Genomic DNA, 15,368 nt, shown 5'->3' on the forward strand with positions numbered 1-15,368 from the left:
AGATGAAATATGCATGATGTAAACGGTTATTTGGAATAACGAAGGTTAACGAAGCTAGGAAAGTTATTAAGGGACCAACTTGCTGATATTATTTCTACTACATAGTATTAGTATCAGGTGTTTGTTTACGTAATTAGGATATAAAGATAGCTTTCAATAAATCTCGGATTACATAAAGACCCCACCCATGATAAATTTAATTTGTCAAAATTTCTTGGCTGCACTTCTCTCGGCTTCTCATCTGCTTTCTTTTGAATTCGAATACAGCCAGTTTTGCACCGATTCACGATGGAATCTCGGGTTTCCATTTGAGGGGTTAAAAGCTTCCGCTATTGAAAAAATATTATTTTGTTTTCTGACACATTGTTGTTGGTTTCGGCTTGAAATAAAATATAAGCCCCGTTACTTTTCTTCTATACTCTAATTTCCCATCTGTAATTGGTTTTTGTACGCGTTTTTTGTTTTTTTTTCTTTGTAATAGCCCCACGGACTTTCTGCTGTCTTGATCGTTGGTCTATATGCACATTGAATGGGCAGAAACAAGAAAAATGGTAGCTTTATGTCACGTTCTTCTCTCCCTTCCTGCCTTGGTCTCAGCTTGGTCTCCTACAGATTCCTATGCCCCTGGTATCGTGGACTGTCCGGCATATCTTAACGAGTCTTCCTACAATACTGATAACCATTTGGGATTTATCCGTGCGGCTACAAATATTTCATCAAAAGAAGTAGAATGGATGTCATCGAGAGATAATATAACTAATGAAAATCTTCGGTGGTTCCTTGAACTTGCAAATATGACAGACTTCGATACTGGAAGTTACTTAGACCAGTTATCGACCTTATCAAAATCAAACACGTCTGTTAATGCCAATCCAAGAATCGCCTTAGCGTTCAGTGGTGGTGGTTATAGAGCCATGATAAATGCTGCCGGACAGATCTCTGGTCTTGATAACAGAACTGATGGAGCACTCGACCATGGACTTCCAATTCTCCAGTCAGCATCATATGTCGCCGGTCTTTCTGGTGGTTCGTGGTTTTTGTCAACATTGGCATTCAACAATTGGACTTCTGTTCAAGAAATAGTTGATAATGCTGGTAAAGATGATGCCATCTGGGATCTTGATCACAGTATCATCTCCCCTGGAGGTATAAATATATTCAAAACAGGATACTATTGGTATGATATCAATGAAGACCTAGATGATAAAAAGGAAGCGGGCTTCAATATCAGTTTAACTGACCCTTGGGGAAGGGGATTATCGTATCAGTTCTTCCCTGGTCTAAAAGATAAAGGTGCTTCTATGACGTTTTCCTCTTTGAGGGACTTCCCCGTCTTCAAAAACCACTCGATGCCATTTCCTTTGGTCGTTGCAGATGGAAGACGTCCAGGAACTTATGTCATTGGAAAAAACTCCACCATATTTGAATTCAACCCATTTGAGATGGGATCATGGGATCCATCATTATACTCATTCACTGATTTAAAATATGTGGGTACGAATACCAAGAAAGGCTTTCCTTCCAATGGTTCGTGTATTGCCGGCTTTGATAATGCAGGTTTTGTTTTTGGTACTTCATCCACTCTTTTCAACCAGATTTTGCTTCAGTTGAATACCACTGGTCTAAGTGGCACAATTTACAATTTAATTGAATCTTTCTTGGAAAACTTAAGTGACGATGAGGATGACATTGCTGAATGGAGACCAAACCCATTCTATGATTCACCTTGGGGAGACAGTGACAACTTGAAGAACAACAAATCTCTTTATTTGGTTGACGGAGGGGAAGATGGTCAGAACATTCCGTTGTATCCACTTATTCAACCTGAAAGAAAGGTTGATGTTATTTTTGCTTATGATAATTCTATGGATACAAACTACTCTTGGCCAGATGGCTATTCCTTAGTCCAGTCTTACGAAAGACAGTTTGGTTCAGAGAGTAATGGAACAGCATTTCCTTACGTTCCTGATACGGACACCTTCTTGAAAGAAAATTTAACGGCAAAACCTACTTTCTTTGGCTGCTATTCCGATAATTTGACATCTTTAATAGATTCTGTGGGAGCTGATTATACTCCACCTTTAATAGTGTATACTGCCAACAGACCATTCACCTATAATTCAAATACTTCCACCTACAAAATGTCCTACGAAACCGATCAAATGCTTGCAATGATCGAAAATGGATTTGCTGTTAGTACAAGAAAAAACCTCACATTAGATGATGAATGGCGTGCTTGTGTTGGATGTGCAATATTACAACGTTCTAGAGAACGACTCGGTTTATCGATGGGTACTCAGTGTAAGAAGTGCTTTGATAAATATTGCTGGGATGGCACTGTATCAAACTCTTCGGATTATCTTCCAGATTCGTTTACCAATGATGGTGAATACGTTTCCAATAGTACGGAAGACGAGTCTTCATCCACGGCTTCAAGCGATCAAGCTCCGGAATCAACATCGGCACCTTCATCAAGGTCTAAAGGTGTTGCAGGAAATGTGATGCCGCAAAGCGTAGGTACAATTTTTAGCATATTCATCACCTTATTGTGCATCATTTAAATTAGTTAATAACTTTCCTGGCATTTGTTGTTTATTCGAACATGTGTTCATTATATTTATTATGCTATCATTTTTTTTGAATATTGAATTATAATATTGGTGAAGTGTATAATTGTTCTAAACTGAGAAGGCACATTTGTGCACGTAAATTTTCAACCGCCTAGAAGAAAAAAAGAATTTGATTCAGTAAATACAGATCACACAGTAGTAAGGCCAATGATTTCTAAGAAAACTGTCCTGATTTATTTTTCACATTACTTGGCAATTTGCTAAATGTTTCAAAACTAGTCCATTAAGTGGGTCATGATCGTTAGTATCATTTAATTCGGATCATAGGGATTATCCCGACTTGTTTTCGCGGTCAAGATTTTGGTGTCTGAATAAGGAAAATTTTAACCAGCCATGCATCCAATTACACTTCCTTAATAGGAATATAGTAAATAATGCAAACAATTTTCTTATTGTATTTTTTGCTTATTTTATTATATTCTAATTTTTTCTTCTGGCCTTCTACTAACATCTCTATTTCGAATCCCCATCAACGAATATATCCAAAAGTTGAAACTTATTTTACGTGTTTCCTTTCCTTTAAGCTAATGTTATTTATTCTAATGAATAGAGAAGTAAGAACTAGAACTAACGTTCCATCTAAAACTAGTGCCGTTCAAATAAGTAACAGCATCAAAATTTGACATAACTGAACAGAAGTATAAAGCAAAGGCAAGAAAAATATATTATCTGGTTGGAAAAGAGTTTACGAAGATCGCTGAAATGAATGATCTTAGCATGAGTGAGATGAGTGCTCACTCAAAGGTTGATGCCGCAGGGAATCAATTGGTTATTGTGGTTATAAAAGCTCAAGATTTACCTAACAGAAGAAAGCTCGATAAGCAATCTCCATATGTTGTTGCACGAATACAAGACCAAACCCAAAGAACAAGGGTAGTGCCTAGAGGTGGGCAGACACCAATATTCAATCAGGAGCTCTGGTTCTCACTAGAAAATATCGAAAGCACAACTGTCAATCTAATGATCTATCACCAACAAAAAAAAGACTCTGAGCTAGTGTGTCAGGCAGATATCGACTTTTCCATAGCTTTAAGAAGATCGACTAACGAAGGATATGACTCCTGGTTTGATTTGGAATACAAAGACAGGCCGGCAGGCAGAATCTATCTTGAAATGACCTACTATCCTTCCTCAGACTCGGTTCCGGTTAGTGTTGGTAATAATCTTACCGATGTTTCCAAAAGCTTTTCCGATACAGTTCCTGCTCTTGCAGCAAAGGCTAGAATGTCCAAAAATGCACAATTCAGGGCGTCTATTATGCCCACACATGATGAAACATTGCCGGCGTTGCCGGATCTAGATGATTTAGAGGATGATGTCAGTGAGTTGAACATTCCTGTGGGAAGTACCACCAGTAACAAATCTTGGAAAAAGGATTGCAATGATAAGGATGCGGTTGCAAGAAAGCAAGATACTAATAAAGGATGGCTTGCAAAGCTTCTGGAAAATGCATCCAACAAGACACTTCCATATATTTTTGGCTCTCCCCCAAAAGCTAAACCCGAAGAGAAGAAGAAAAGCAATAAGATGAGCTTTCAACGTCAACTATCTAGTCCTTCGTTGATTGGTGATGATATTCCTGGGCAGCTTTTTGTGGATTCTAGTGATGAAGAGGATGAAGGAGGGGACGATGATGACCTTGCTGGTCGAATAAGAGTTAAACCTAACAATGCTTGGATTCCTGATGGTTTCTCCTCTGGTCGAGCATCAATAAATGACACAAAAGATGGTTCAATGACTAAAACAACGGAATTACACGATGATAGTGATTCCGACTGTGACGAATTCGATGTTGGGCAAAAGGTAGAGTTTCGGGCTTCAAATAGATTTACTCCTTTAAAAAGAGCTGCAAAATCAGAACCGTTAGGCGAAAGTCAACGTACAAGCCTGCAATTTCGACCAGAGTGTCTTGACCGCGAAAGAAGAATATCTAGTTTGCGGCAGAGTTTCAAAATAAAGCCACTCCCAGCCATCAAAAATTTGGATGCAGGTGATGAAATCCCACCTCCTCCTCCAAAGCATCTCATACCGACCGATCTGGAAAATCTCTTTAGTACATCATCAGAGACAAGGGACGAAAATAGTACTGGAAAAGCACCGTCAGTTCAGCCTCGAAAAGTCTCGATTAGAACTCCTCCCTCCTTGCTTCATGATTTCGGTCAGAATAGGATAAGTTCCAATGATTGCAAAAGGAAGACTTTGTCATATTCGGAAATAAGAAGATTAAAGTTTTTGGGAATGATAAATGATTAAACTTCACATCTGTCCTTTTTCAGAAAAAGCATGTAATAATAAAAACGCAAATTATGGGTCCCAGTTCCTCCTCTGTACTGTATACATGTGTACTACGAACAAATGCTTTATTTCAAAAATGCCTTTGAAAAGAAACTTACAAAGTTATTCACCAACAATCGCTAAAACGTATTATGATTGATTGGCAAATATATATTCAGAAGGGTCTGACATACCAACGTTTAGAAGGCCGCTTCATCATCCCCAGCATCTTCTTCTTCACCTCCTAGATCATCACCATCTTCAAAGTATCTTTCGGCATTATAATCATCATCATAATCATCCTCAAATTGTTCATCATCATCCTCCTCCTCCGAGTGTTTCTCAACCTCTGAGTCGTTACCTTCAACATTATTAAGACGTTCTTGAATTTCATTTCTTTTTTCCTCCTTCGTTTTCTCAATGAGTTTCTTAATGTTCTTTTTGCTGTCTTTTGAATACGATGTCAACTGTAGTGATCCATGCTTTTTGTCACCTCTAGTCATAACAGAACGTAGTTCTTGTGGAAAAATATCCAATATAAACGGATGTTCGTTAATGGATCTTCCTATTTTAATTTTCTTCCTGAATCGATCTGAGTATCTGGAAAGACCGTCATTCACGCCACCTTCATAATAAGTGACATGTCTTTTTTTTGATGAAACCTTTAAGCTCTCCAATGTTCCAGTATAGAATACCCCATTTTTCATCAAATCTGTGAAATTTAAAAACTGTTTCGAACACTCATCTTCAAGTGCAGTTGGCTTCCCGTTGATCGGTAACACAAATTTAAGCTTCTCACCTTCAGCAGTCTGCTCCACATCAGCGTAATCCAATCCAAACGGTAACAAAATTCTGGGCCCTCGTCTCCAACTCATTGTATAGTTTATGTTACCCTATATATATATCACTTGTACGGACTCAGTAATAACTTTAGAACAATATGTGGTTGGTTTATCTTTCAGCTAACACCGAATTTTCAATTTTTTTTTTTTTTTTTTTTTTTTTTTCTTGTGCTACCTAAAAGTGTACTTGGTCCTGCCAATCCCGAATTTATCCAAACACTGAAACGTACATATTTTATTACATAAACCAAAAGATCATATATGTTGTAAATGATATTGTAAGCAAATAGCATGAAGCTCTATAAAGCTATAGCCTGACTTGAGCAAATTTTAGTCAAAAGCATTTCTTTTCTCACTGAAGTAAATTCTCAATCTCAGCATCACTGTCAACACCATCCTCAGTCGTTTGCTGCTCTGATTTAAGCTGCTCTTCCAAAATGTGTTGTTGCCTCCTGACTCTCTTTCTCGTTTCCTTTCCCCAGCCCCAGGACCTCTCACTCACAGATAGAGGATCATCGGCTAAGTCTTCTGGCCTATCAATCAAATGCTCTGCATTTTCCTTTTTCCTTTCAGTAAGTTGTTGCTTAAGCTCTTTATTCTTCATATATTTGACAAATCTTTGTCTAAGAACTATATATCCGCCAATGATAATGACCAATTGTATGATTTTGTGCGCATCTAAATCCGCCCAGTTAATAATAGATTTCATTTTGCCACTGCAATTTTAAAGCTTTCAAAATCGGTTGAGCAAATAGAATGGAAATTCTTGTGTTATTGCCTGCACTATTATAGAGGCAGTAACGTTGAGACGACTAGCAACTTATACGTTACTTCTAGTTTGTTATTTAAGTTTGTCATTGACAGAATTGATCCGATTTCCAGAACTCTCCAACTTTTTTTTTCCAGTACTGTTCCGCGATCTGAAAAAAATAAGAAATAAACATAAAAAAAACTACGGAAGGGCAGGATGCATCGGTAATCAGGGACTTCAGACATACACTCAAATGCAAAAATGTAAGGTCATGATTACCTTTTTTTACCTTGCTACATCTTCTGAACCAAAAAAAAAACTATATCACAACTCATCATCACTTTTTTCATCAAAGGGTAATTCTTCTGGAGGAAAATCACCCGTTTTTACAACCAATGGCCTAACAAATGAGCCATGATTTTCTTTGCATGTGAAATAGCGTCCTCCCTTAATGCATCCATCATTTTTGCCAAAGGGATCGTCCAATTCAACACCGATCCAAATTCTCTCTGGATCAATCTCAGGTACTTTCCCCACATATCTGACGGTACCCAATCTTTGGATCGAGGAGTTGGTTAACTTGCAGCGATCTCCAACATGTATTTCACTTGCCCTTAACTTATCCTCTTGGATTATATGTTCTTTCTTGGCCCTCAGTACAGGATCATATCGACCAAGCTTATTTTCCTGTTTCCACCTTTTAACAGTATTTGGCATTTGATCATACTGTTTCTCATCCAACTTGTAGAGCTCATTTTTGTCGCTAGTATTAAGCAGATCCCTCTGTAGTTCAGCCAATTCTGGATCATTATCTTTACTTTCTATGTGGATTCTAGTGCCGGGATGAATCTTTAAATCTTCTAAGTGTGTATTTTGAGTATTCAATGAATCATTAATAGGTGTTCTTTCAGATGAATCTGCAGTTTGGTATATCCATATTTTCTGTGAGGCGGGTGGAATTCCCGTGATCTGCTCAACCCGATTTTTAAAATATTCCAAAGTCCAATCTGGAGATAACCGTCTTTCTGATGAGGTTAAATCCGAAGTTAAATGAACACTAATATCATCCATATTCCAAAAAAGATTTTAATGGGCTTTTTTATTTATATTCACAACACATTTCATATTAATGAAGCGTAATAGCGGTTCAAAGATGAACGATACAGATATTCTAGCTTTATTTACCTATTTAAACCAGATACTAAAAAATTTTGGGTGTAAAAAATATATAAATATTAGATCTGTAAAAATTCCAACGACGGTATGTGTGTCGACAATGATGAAACACCATTTTATTGAGTATCAAATCTGACATTTTCATGTCTGGTAGCACACAAATATGCCAAAGGTTTCAAGGAATCACAGATATAAATTTAAAAAAGAGCCTCCAGAAGGATTTTCAAAAATCGAGCATGCATTAAACTCCTTTTCTGAAAAGATGAAGGAGGCAGAGAAACAAACATTGGAGGTAAATAGACCGAAATATGAAAGTACGTGGAAAATCACGATGTTGAACCATCAGAGATCCAGATATATTTTTGACCTATACTACAAAAGAAAGCTGATCAGTCGAAAGCTTTATGATTGGCTTATAGCGAATAAGTTTGCAGATAAAGAGCTCATTGCCAAATGGAAGAAGAAGGGATATGAGAAATTGTGCTGTTTACAATGTATACAGGTAGGAAATACAAATCAACAGACAACTTGCATATGTCGTGTGCCAAAAGCATCCATGAATGGGAGTGATAACGAGCAAGGAAAACACATCCGTTGTAAGAATTGTGGGTGTCGAGGCTGTGCAAGTACCGATTGACGTTGAAGTGTATTTATAACGTTTTTTTTATTAAATAATGTAGACTATCGATACCTGTAAAGTAATAATATAATAATCGAATATTGATATATTGGATATACATCATAGTTAAAGTTTACATGTTGATCCTCATACAGCCAAATCATTTGAAGGTCAAACTATCTCTTCGCGAGAAAAAGAAGTAAGTTTTCAATAACCTAGCTGGGTTCGTTCTTTTTTTCCATATTTTTTTATTCTGCCACTTCTTCAAAGATCATCCTTAATATCAACCATATCGTACTTTTTATCAATATATTAATAAGGTCGTCACCTAGCGAAATTAAAATAGCGCTAAATAAAAATGGAAGGAAGGCGTAATAACAATGACTCGGGTCGATCATCATATGGTCGCCAACAAAATAATCGAAATGGTGGTCATAAAAGGCATGAAAGGTTTGAAGGACCAAAGAGAGAAGCAATTCTCAAGCTACAGAACTATTTGAATCAAGAAATAATTGTGAATTTATCAGGTGGACGAGAGGTTGAAGGTAAATTAACTGGTTTCGATCAGTTGATGAATCTCGTCTTGGAAGACACGGTTGAAAAACTAAGGGATGTTAATGATAGAACAAAATTCACTGGAAGCACAAGAAAGTTGGGTAAAATAATTATAAGAGGTCCATTGTTATTGGCAATCTCGCCAAAAGATGGTTTTGAGATGATTTCGAACCCATTCGTGTCTGAGTCGAGTCAAGAGAAGATTTTATAGTTTCTTGCTGCATTGAATGCTAGACATTTTTTCTTAATGAAATATTCTGCCGTTTCAAAATTCACTTGATTTAGCACGTTAATTACTTTGTTGTCGTACCGGAATTTCGTGGATTATAAGAACCGTTTCAGAGCGGGTCGTCTTTGTATGTAAATTAGTAATACCGTATTATTATTCGTTTATTTCGTAGATTACATTATATGTAGGAGTTCATTACTTGTGAGGGATCGTCGACAAAAGCATCCCGGATAACTTCCCCTTGACCATTGACTTTTGTTGAATCCTCCCTGTTTCTCTTCTTTTCCTTTTCATCCTCCTTTTTGGCACCAGAAAAGAATGTCTCTCTCAGTGCTTTAACTTGGCTATTCACCCCTTCTGGAATTGTGTTGAGCATCCCAGTTGGACCATCATAACATATTGAATTATTTCCACTAATCCAACCATCATTATCGTCGTCGTCTTCATCTTCATCTTCATCTTCATCTTCATCTTCATCTTCATCTTCATCTTCATCTTCATCTTCATCTTCATCTTCATCTTCATCTTCAGCTTCATCCTCATTATCTTCATTGCGCTCCTCTGTTTCATGCAACTGGTTAAAATCATTACTAGCTTTGCTATCTTGCACACCTGCCCCTAGCAAATTTATGTTTTCCTTTAATGCTTTGTGATGCTCTTTATCCAAGAGATTTATCATTCGATCATCCAACTCGCCGCCATCATTCGTATTTTCTTCTTCCTCCTGTTCTCTATCCGCCAGTTCGTCCTCTTCTGTTAGTCTATACTCCTCTAGATCTTCCTCCTTATAGCATCTCTCACTAAAGTGATTCTGAACTAAATGATCAACAACCGGCCATCCGTAGGCATTGGCAAACGTCTTCGAACAATCATGTTATTGTGAGCATCTGGAGGTAAATAAACAAGCACCTTTCTCCAGCTTAAACCTCTATGCCATTTTCTGGCAATTTTTTCCTCGAGACTACCTCGGCTGATGTTGAGCGCATTCTTCACTATAGATCCCTTTCTGTTTTTCCTTTTAGGTATCATTCTTGGTTTGTATATCTTGTCATGAAGAATTATGTTCTTTCTGGATGAAGGATCAAGCAAGAATTTAGCAGTGGGAGCAGGAGGCAAAAGAACACGGCTGATGCCAGATATGACATTAGTCTTTGGAATAATTGAAGCATCCTTCAATGTTTTATTCGATGTGGTACTACTTCCTTCAACAGCGTCAGAAATGTGATCCGGAGCTTCGTAAGTTTGGAATTTCTGATATTTCTTAACCTTTCGTTCCTTTCTTATTGATGAGGGTGTTGATAAATCAGAAAACCACGAACATAGTTTGTTCCAGCCAAATCCACCTTTATTATCTGAAGTTTCCTCGGTTGGAATCTCTATTCCAGAATTCTCCGGTGGCATAGTAACTTCTTCATTTTCGTCAGTCTCGTATTGATTATCCATAGTTTCTGGAATTTCTCCAACCTGGTTGTCATCTGCAGATTGCTCAAATTCGCTTGAATCTATACTTCCCTCGTTTTTGAGAGCATTATAAACTTTTGTAAGACCTTTCCAGTCTAAGAACATGAGAGCAGCTGTTCTAAGAGGCACTATACCATCGTGAACAACATTCGCATAAACAGTTCGCCTCTTAAATTTTGCAAGTACTCCTCTTGTGGATCTGGATGGTAATAACAACAAGAGAGGCTTATTGCCCTTTAATCCCAGATCCCGTCCAGTCTTGCCGACAATGCCAACTGATAGAAAAATATTCACATACGCGGGATTCTCGTTGGAGATTCCAAGTAGCGGTGATGCAAGTGTAATGAAGTTTTCCGGTTGTATGTTTTCAAAGAAATGGGGCCAGTTGTGTTGGATGTAGGCAATTGCAAACGTTTGCACTAAGCCTCCTAACGAATGAGCAATAAATGATATCTTCCCAACTGATCCGGCACCTAAATCTGGAATAACAATTTGAACTACCCATTCTGCCAGTCGTCTTCCTAAGTATTTTACGCCTCTTTCAGTACGGCATACGTTACCTGTATAGCCTCTGACAACTACATTTTCCCCAGTCTTTGCACAAGCCTGTTCGATATTTTCTTTGAGATATAACAAATCAGCTGTGGAATTTGAGTATAAGCCATGGGTCAGTATGACCAAATGAATTGGATTCTGATCCGAAGGTAGGAGGGGTGGAGGCTTGTTCCATAAATCGATAGTGCTCAAACTCTGAACATCAAGCCGTTCGTCAAACACCCCAGTATAATTCTCGTAGTAATTTCTATGAAGTTGGTCAACTTTATCACATATAACAACTTCAAAGTTGACCTCTGAAGAGCGATTGAACACAATTTGGGAAGACACGTTCACCGTCCAGCAATATTTTGATTTCAATGTGTGCATTGATAACTCAGCTTTTATACTTTGTCCAGGCATAATACTTGGATTATAGTGTGGTTGCTCCGCAGTAATATAGCAATGTTTCTTGTGATCAAAATTATATGGTGCAATATCACAGTAGAACATATATGGGCCAGTTAAAACGTTTGGACGTAATAGCACAGTTTCCGTGTTCTTAACCCTAACAAACAAAGAGTCGCTAGTCTCGTTGCTATTTTCTGGAGTAAAAGTAATTATGAATCGATGGACATCTCCAACCTTCATGGATCCATGGTATCTGTAAAGGAGCCCTGGGGGCGTCTTTTGATCAAGATCCATTGGGGAGGAGCTGTCACAGCAAAGAAGCGGAAATGATAAATTAAACAAAGTGATGGCTTTAATTCGGGATTTATATCACCCTGATGATATTCCTCATGAATTAGTCAATTTATATCAGATGCGAATGTTTAACTGTAAAATGTTTTTGGTGGGTCCTTACATTCAATTATTTATAACACCGTTGTTATCAGTAAGATCCCCTTTTATCCCCTTTTATTTTGAGTATCATCTTCGCATTTGGTGTGTAAGCGATATACGAAGGTTGGGTCGATCGTCGCTAAGGAAGCTTCTACGGCCCAACATAAATCATTTCCCCAATTATTTTATGTGTAAGGATGTATATAGGTCTTAGCTTAAAAAAAAAGCTTCCGTTTGTCCATGGAACAGGAACGAGGGGTTCTAGGGGTTCTAGTTTCTTAAACTGGGCCTGAACCGGCTAACGGACATTGTGAGAGTTTTTATTTTTTTTTTTACGATGGGGTAAGCGTTGGTCGGTCCCAGGTAACGGAGTTTCCCACGCGGCAATGATAAGAGTGCAACAAAAAATTAAAAAAAATACCTAAAAGGAAATGTGCGTTAAACGCTACAAATTTCGAAAATGTGTCATCAAAGCTCAAAAAAATTTTCCCGTCCCTTGGATTTATTTTCCACACTCTCGAGCCTGAGGGACCCCCACATGCATATATGTTTGTTTAAAGCATATGTGAATTTAGGAATTTGTATAGGACCACCCAGTGAAGTAAAAAAGGCTTAAAAATAAAGGTGGTAGTTTCAATATTTCCTTTGTAAATTGTGGAAATAGTCATTCAGTGGTCCCTTTGTCCGTTGTTTTTCTGACTGGTTTCGTTTATTTTTCTTTTACTGTTCCTTATTTCCACTCCGCATTTTGCGAAGGTCAAATTCTGAATCTTTAAGTCATAATTATAACTTTTTTTTTTCTTTGTCTATTTGCCGTATACAGGAGAGTCATACTTTTTTTTCACATTTTTTTTCATCCAAGTTTTCCTTTATATATGAATATTTCAGACGTAATATTTTATAATCTTGATTTTCAACATTATTTAACCATTCAACTCAACACTACAACGTACGAATAAAGTTCGTTTGGATATATAATCGAGTTCCAAGCAGATATTATCTTATCTTTGACATATAAGCAGATATTCATATATCACATTTGTCTTGAAATTTTAAATTCGGATCGATAGAATATGTTAAGCACAGCTATTACGCGCTCAACCAGAAGAGCAGCATTAAACCTTGCAAAAACTGCAGCATGCAAGAGTTCGGGACATCTGAGTCATACTGGAGCACCACTAAGATTCTCCCAACTCTTTGCAGCTAGATATCGCTCCACAGCTCATAATGTTACTAGAGAACAGCCGGCACCAGCATTTAATGCTCCAAGTGCTACCGAAAATGTTGATGATGTTGAAGCTGCAGCCGAGGCAGCAGCAGCAGCCGATCACATATGCGTTCAAAGCGCGGACGAGGCAGCTTTTGGAAGGCATTCGCATCCTCTAGACAGAAAGATCGAAATGGACAGTTCCATGATTGGTATGACCGGAGGGGAGATATTCCATGAAATGATGGTCAGACACAAGGTCGATACAGTTTTCGGATATCCGGGCGGTGCCATTCTCCCCGTTTATGACGCTATATACAACTCCAAGCAGTTCAATTTTGTTCTTCCACGTCATGAGCAAGGTGCTGGTCACATGGCTGAGGGATATGCTAGAGTTAGTGGTAATCCGGGTGTTGTCTTGGTCACTTCCGGACCAGGTGCTACAAACACTGTCACAGCTATGACTGATGCTCTTGCAGACGGTGTTCCAATGGTTGTGTTCACGGGACAGGTCCCTACATCTGCCATTGGAACAGATGCTTTCCAAGAGGCTGATGTTGTCGGCATTTCCCGTTCTTGCACCAAGTGGAATGTCATGGTGAAATCCGTTTCCGAGCTTCCTCGTAGAATAAATGAGGCATTCGAGATAGCAACCACTGGACGTCCAGGCCCAGTTTTGGTTGATCTTCCAAAGGATGTTACCTCTGCAATTTTGAGACACGCAATTCCTACGTCATCCACCATCCCTAATAACACTTTGGCTACCCTCACGCGCTCTGCTATTACGCGCTTTACTGCCGAATGCATTCAGAGAGCTGCAGACTTGGTGAATAAGGCGAAAAAGCCCGTCCTATATGTTGGTGCAGGTATTCTCAACAATGAGGATGGTCCAAAGAGATTGAAAGAGCTTGCTGACAAGGCAAAAATTCCAGTCACTACCACCTTGGAAGGTCTGGGAGCATTCGATCAAAGAGATGAAAAATCACTTGACATGTTGGGAATGCACGGTGCCGGTGCTGCAAACATGGCAATCCAGAAAGCTGATTTGATTATTGCCCTTGGTACCCGTTTTGATGACAGAGTCACCGGTAACGTGTCCAAGTTTGCTCCACAAGCAAGACTAGCTGCATCAGAAGGACGTGGAGGTATTATTCACTTTGAAATTTCTCCAAAGAACATAAATAAGGTTGTTGAGGCCACGGAGGCTATAGAAGGTGATGTTACTCAGAACTTGGAGTTGTTCAACGAACTCGTTGAACCTGTTGAGTCAAGACCAGAATGGTTCTCTCAAATTCGGGAGTGGAAGCAGAAGTATCCATATGCATACGAGCACGAGGTTCCTGGAGGACCAATCAAGCCACAAACCGTTATAAAGGAAATTGACAAGCAATCTAGAGCCACTGGCCGTGATATTATTATCGCCACGGGTGTTGGACAGCATCAAATGTGGACTGCCCAATATGTTACGTGGACAAAGCCTCATTCATTTGTCACCTCCGGTGGTCTTGGAACCATGGGATTCGGACTTCCTGCTGCTATTGGTGCTCAGGTCGCTAAGCCAGAGTCTATTGTCATCGATATTGATGGCGATGCCTCCTTCAACATGACTTTGATGGAGTTGTCCTCTGCCGTTCAGGCTAATGCCCCTGTTAAGATTGTGATTTTGAACAATGAAGAGCAAGGTATGGTTACCCAGTGGCAGTCACTTTTCTACAAGCACAGATATTCGCATACTCACCAGCACAATCCTAACTTTGTTGGTGTTGCCGAGGCCATGGGTCTGAAGGCATTGAGGGTCAGCAAGCAAGAAGACTTAAAGCCAAGCATCGCCAAACTGCTAGCATACAATCAGGGCCCAATTTTACTGGAGGTGAAGGTTGAGCACAAGACTCCTGTCCTCCCTATGGTTCCTAGTGGAAAAGGTTTGGATGAGTTTATAACTTATAACCCAGAATTTATCCATGAGCAGAATGCCCTTAGACACAAGAGAAACAATGGAAGGTTCGATTGATTAAATCTTTTGTTCTCTTAAGAACGATGTGGCTAACAGTGAATTTTCGGGGGACTAACTTGTAATACAGATGATTTACCGTTTGCTTTTTTTAATGAATGCATAATCGGATATTTTGTTCTGTGTCTACTTGAACCATTAGGTGATAATAGTCTTCTAAAATGGATTTGGGGTCTAGTATCTTTGTGTTATTTTTTCTTTCCTTTTGTTTTTCTTCTCTTTACAAGTGTTCCGGT

At 38.7% G+C, this 15,368-nt stretch overlaps 8 protein-coding genes across 8 annotated transcripts; 4 read left to right on the top strand and 4 right to left on the bottom strand.

Annotated features, from left to right (window-relative positions):
- Nucleotides 1-548: 548 nt before the first annotated feature.
- On the top strand, nucleotides 549-4,883 carry BRETT_001112 (uncharacterized protein; the record flags this gene model as incomplete). The annotated part of the gene is made up of 2 exons (XM_041279669.1): nucleotides 549-2,517; nucleotides 3,241-4,883. 2 exons carry the CDS (start codon nucleotides 549-551, stop codon nucleotides 4,881-4,883), a joined length of 3,612 nt encoding a protein of 1,203 aa, XP_041137883.1.
- A 221-nt stretch (nucleotides 4,884-5,104) lies between these two features.
- BRETT_001113 (uncharacterized protein) lies at nucleotides 5,105-5,779 on the bottom strand (the record flags this gene model as incomplete). The annotated part of the gene is made up of 1 exon (XM_041279670.1): nucleotides 5,105-5,779. One exon carries the CDS (start codon nucleotides 5,777-5,779, stop codon nucleotides 5,105-5,107), a length of 675 nt encoding a protein of 224 aa, XP_041137884.1.
- Nucleotides 5,780-6,098: 319 nt separating this feature from the next.
- On the bottom strand, nucleotides 6,099-6,455 carry BRETT_001114 (uncharacterized protein; the record flags this gene model as incomplete). The annotated part of the gene is made up of 1 exon (XM_041279671.1): nucleotides 6,099-6,455. One exon carries the CDS (start codon nucleotides 6,453-6,455, stop codon nucleotides 6,099-6,101), a length of 357 nt encoding a protein of 118 aa, XP_041137885.1.
- Nucleotides 6,456-6,821: 366 nt separating this feature from the next.
- Nucleotides 6,822-7,568, bottom strand: BRETT_001115 (uncharacterized protein; the record flags this gene model as incomplete). Its single annotated transcript, XM_041279672.1, has 1 exon — nucleotides 6,822-7,568. One exon carries the CDS (start codon nucleotides 7,566-7,568, stop codon nucleotides 6,822-6,824), a length of 747 nt encoding a protein of 248 aa, XP_041137886.1.
- Nucleotides 7,569-7,836: 268 nt separating this feature from the next.
- On the top strand, nucleotides 7,837-8,310 carry BRETT_001116 (uncharacterized protein; the record flags this gene model as incomplete). The annotated part of the gene is made up of 1 exon (XM_041279673.1): nucleotides 7,837-8,310. One exon carries the CDS (start codon nucleotides 7,837-7,839, stop codon nucleotides 8,308-8,310), a length of 474 nt encoding a protein of 157 aa, XP_041137887.1.
- Nucleotides 8,311-8,650: 340 nt separating this feature from the next.
- Nucleotides 8,651-9,058, top strand: BRETT_001117 (uncharacterized protein; the record flags this gene model as incomplete). The annotated part of the gene is made up of 1 exon (XM_041279674.1): nucleotides 8,651-9,058. One exon carries the CDS (start codon nucleotides 8,651-8,653, stop codon nucleotides 9,056-9,058), a length of 408 nt encoding a protein of 135 aa, XP_041137888.1.
- Nucleotides 9,059-9,254: 196 nt separating this feature from the next.
- BRETT_001118 (uncharacterized protein) lies at nucleotides 9,255-11,776 on the bottom strand (the record flags this gene model as incomplete). Its single annotated transcript, XM_041279675.1, has 2 exons — nucleotides 9,255-9,935; nucleotides 9,986-11,776. The coding sequence occupies 2 exons, from the start codon at nucleotides 11,774-11,776 to the stop codon at nucleotides 9,255-9,257; spliced, it is 2,472 nt and encodes an 823-aa protein (XP_041137889.1).
- A 1,211-nt stretch (nucleotides 11,777-12,987) lies between these two features.
- Nucleotides 12,988-15,132, top strand: ILV2 (Acetolactate synthase, mitochondrial; the record flags this gene model as incomplete). The annotated part of the gene is made up of 1 exon (XM_041279676.1): nucleotides 12,988-15,132. One exon carries the CDS (start codon nucleotides 12,988-12,990, stop codon nucleotides 15,130-15,132), a length of 2,145 nt encoding a protein of 714 aa, XP_041137890.1.
- Nucleotides 15,133-15,368: the final 236 nt, after the last annotated feature.

The sequence above is a fragment of the Brettanomyces bruxellensis genome, chromosome 8 (genome assembly GCF_011074885.1).
Source record: "Brettanomyces bruxellensis chromosome 8, complete sequence".
Taxonomy (NCBI): domain Eukaryota; kingdom Fungi; phylum Ascomycota; class Pichiomycetes; order Pichiales; family Pichiaceae; genus Brettanomyces; species Brettanomyces bruxellensis.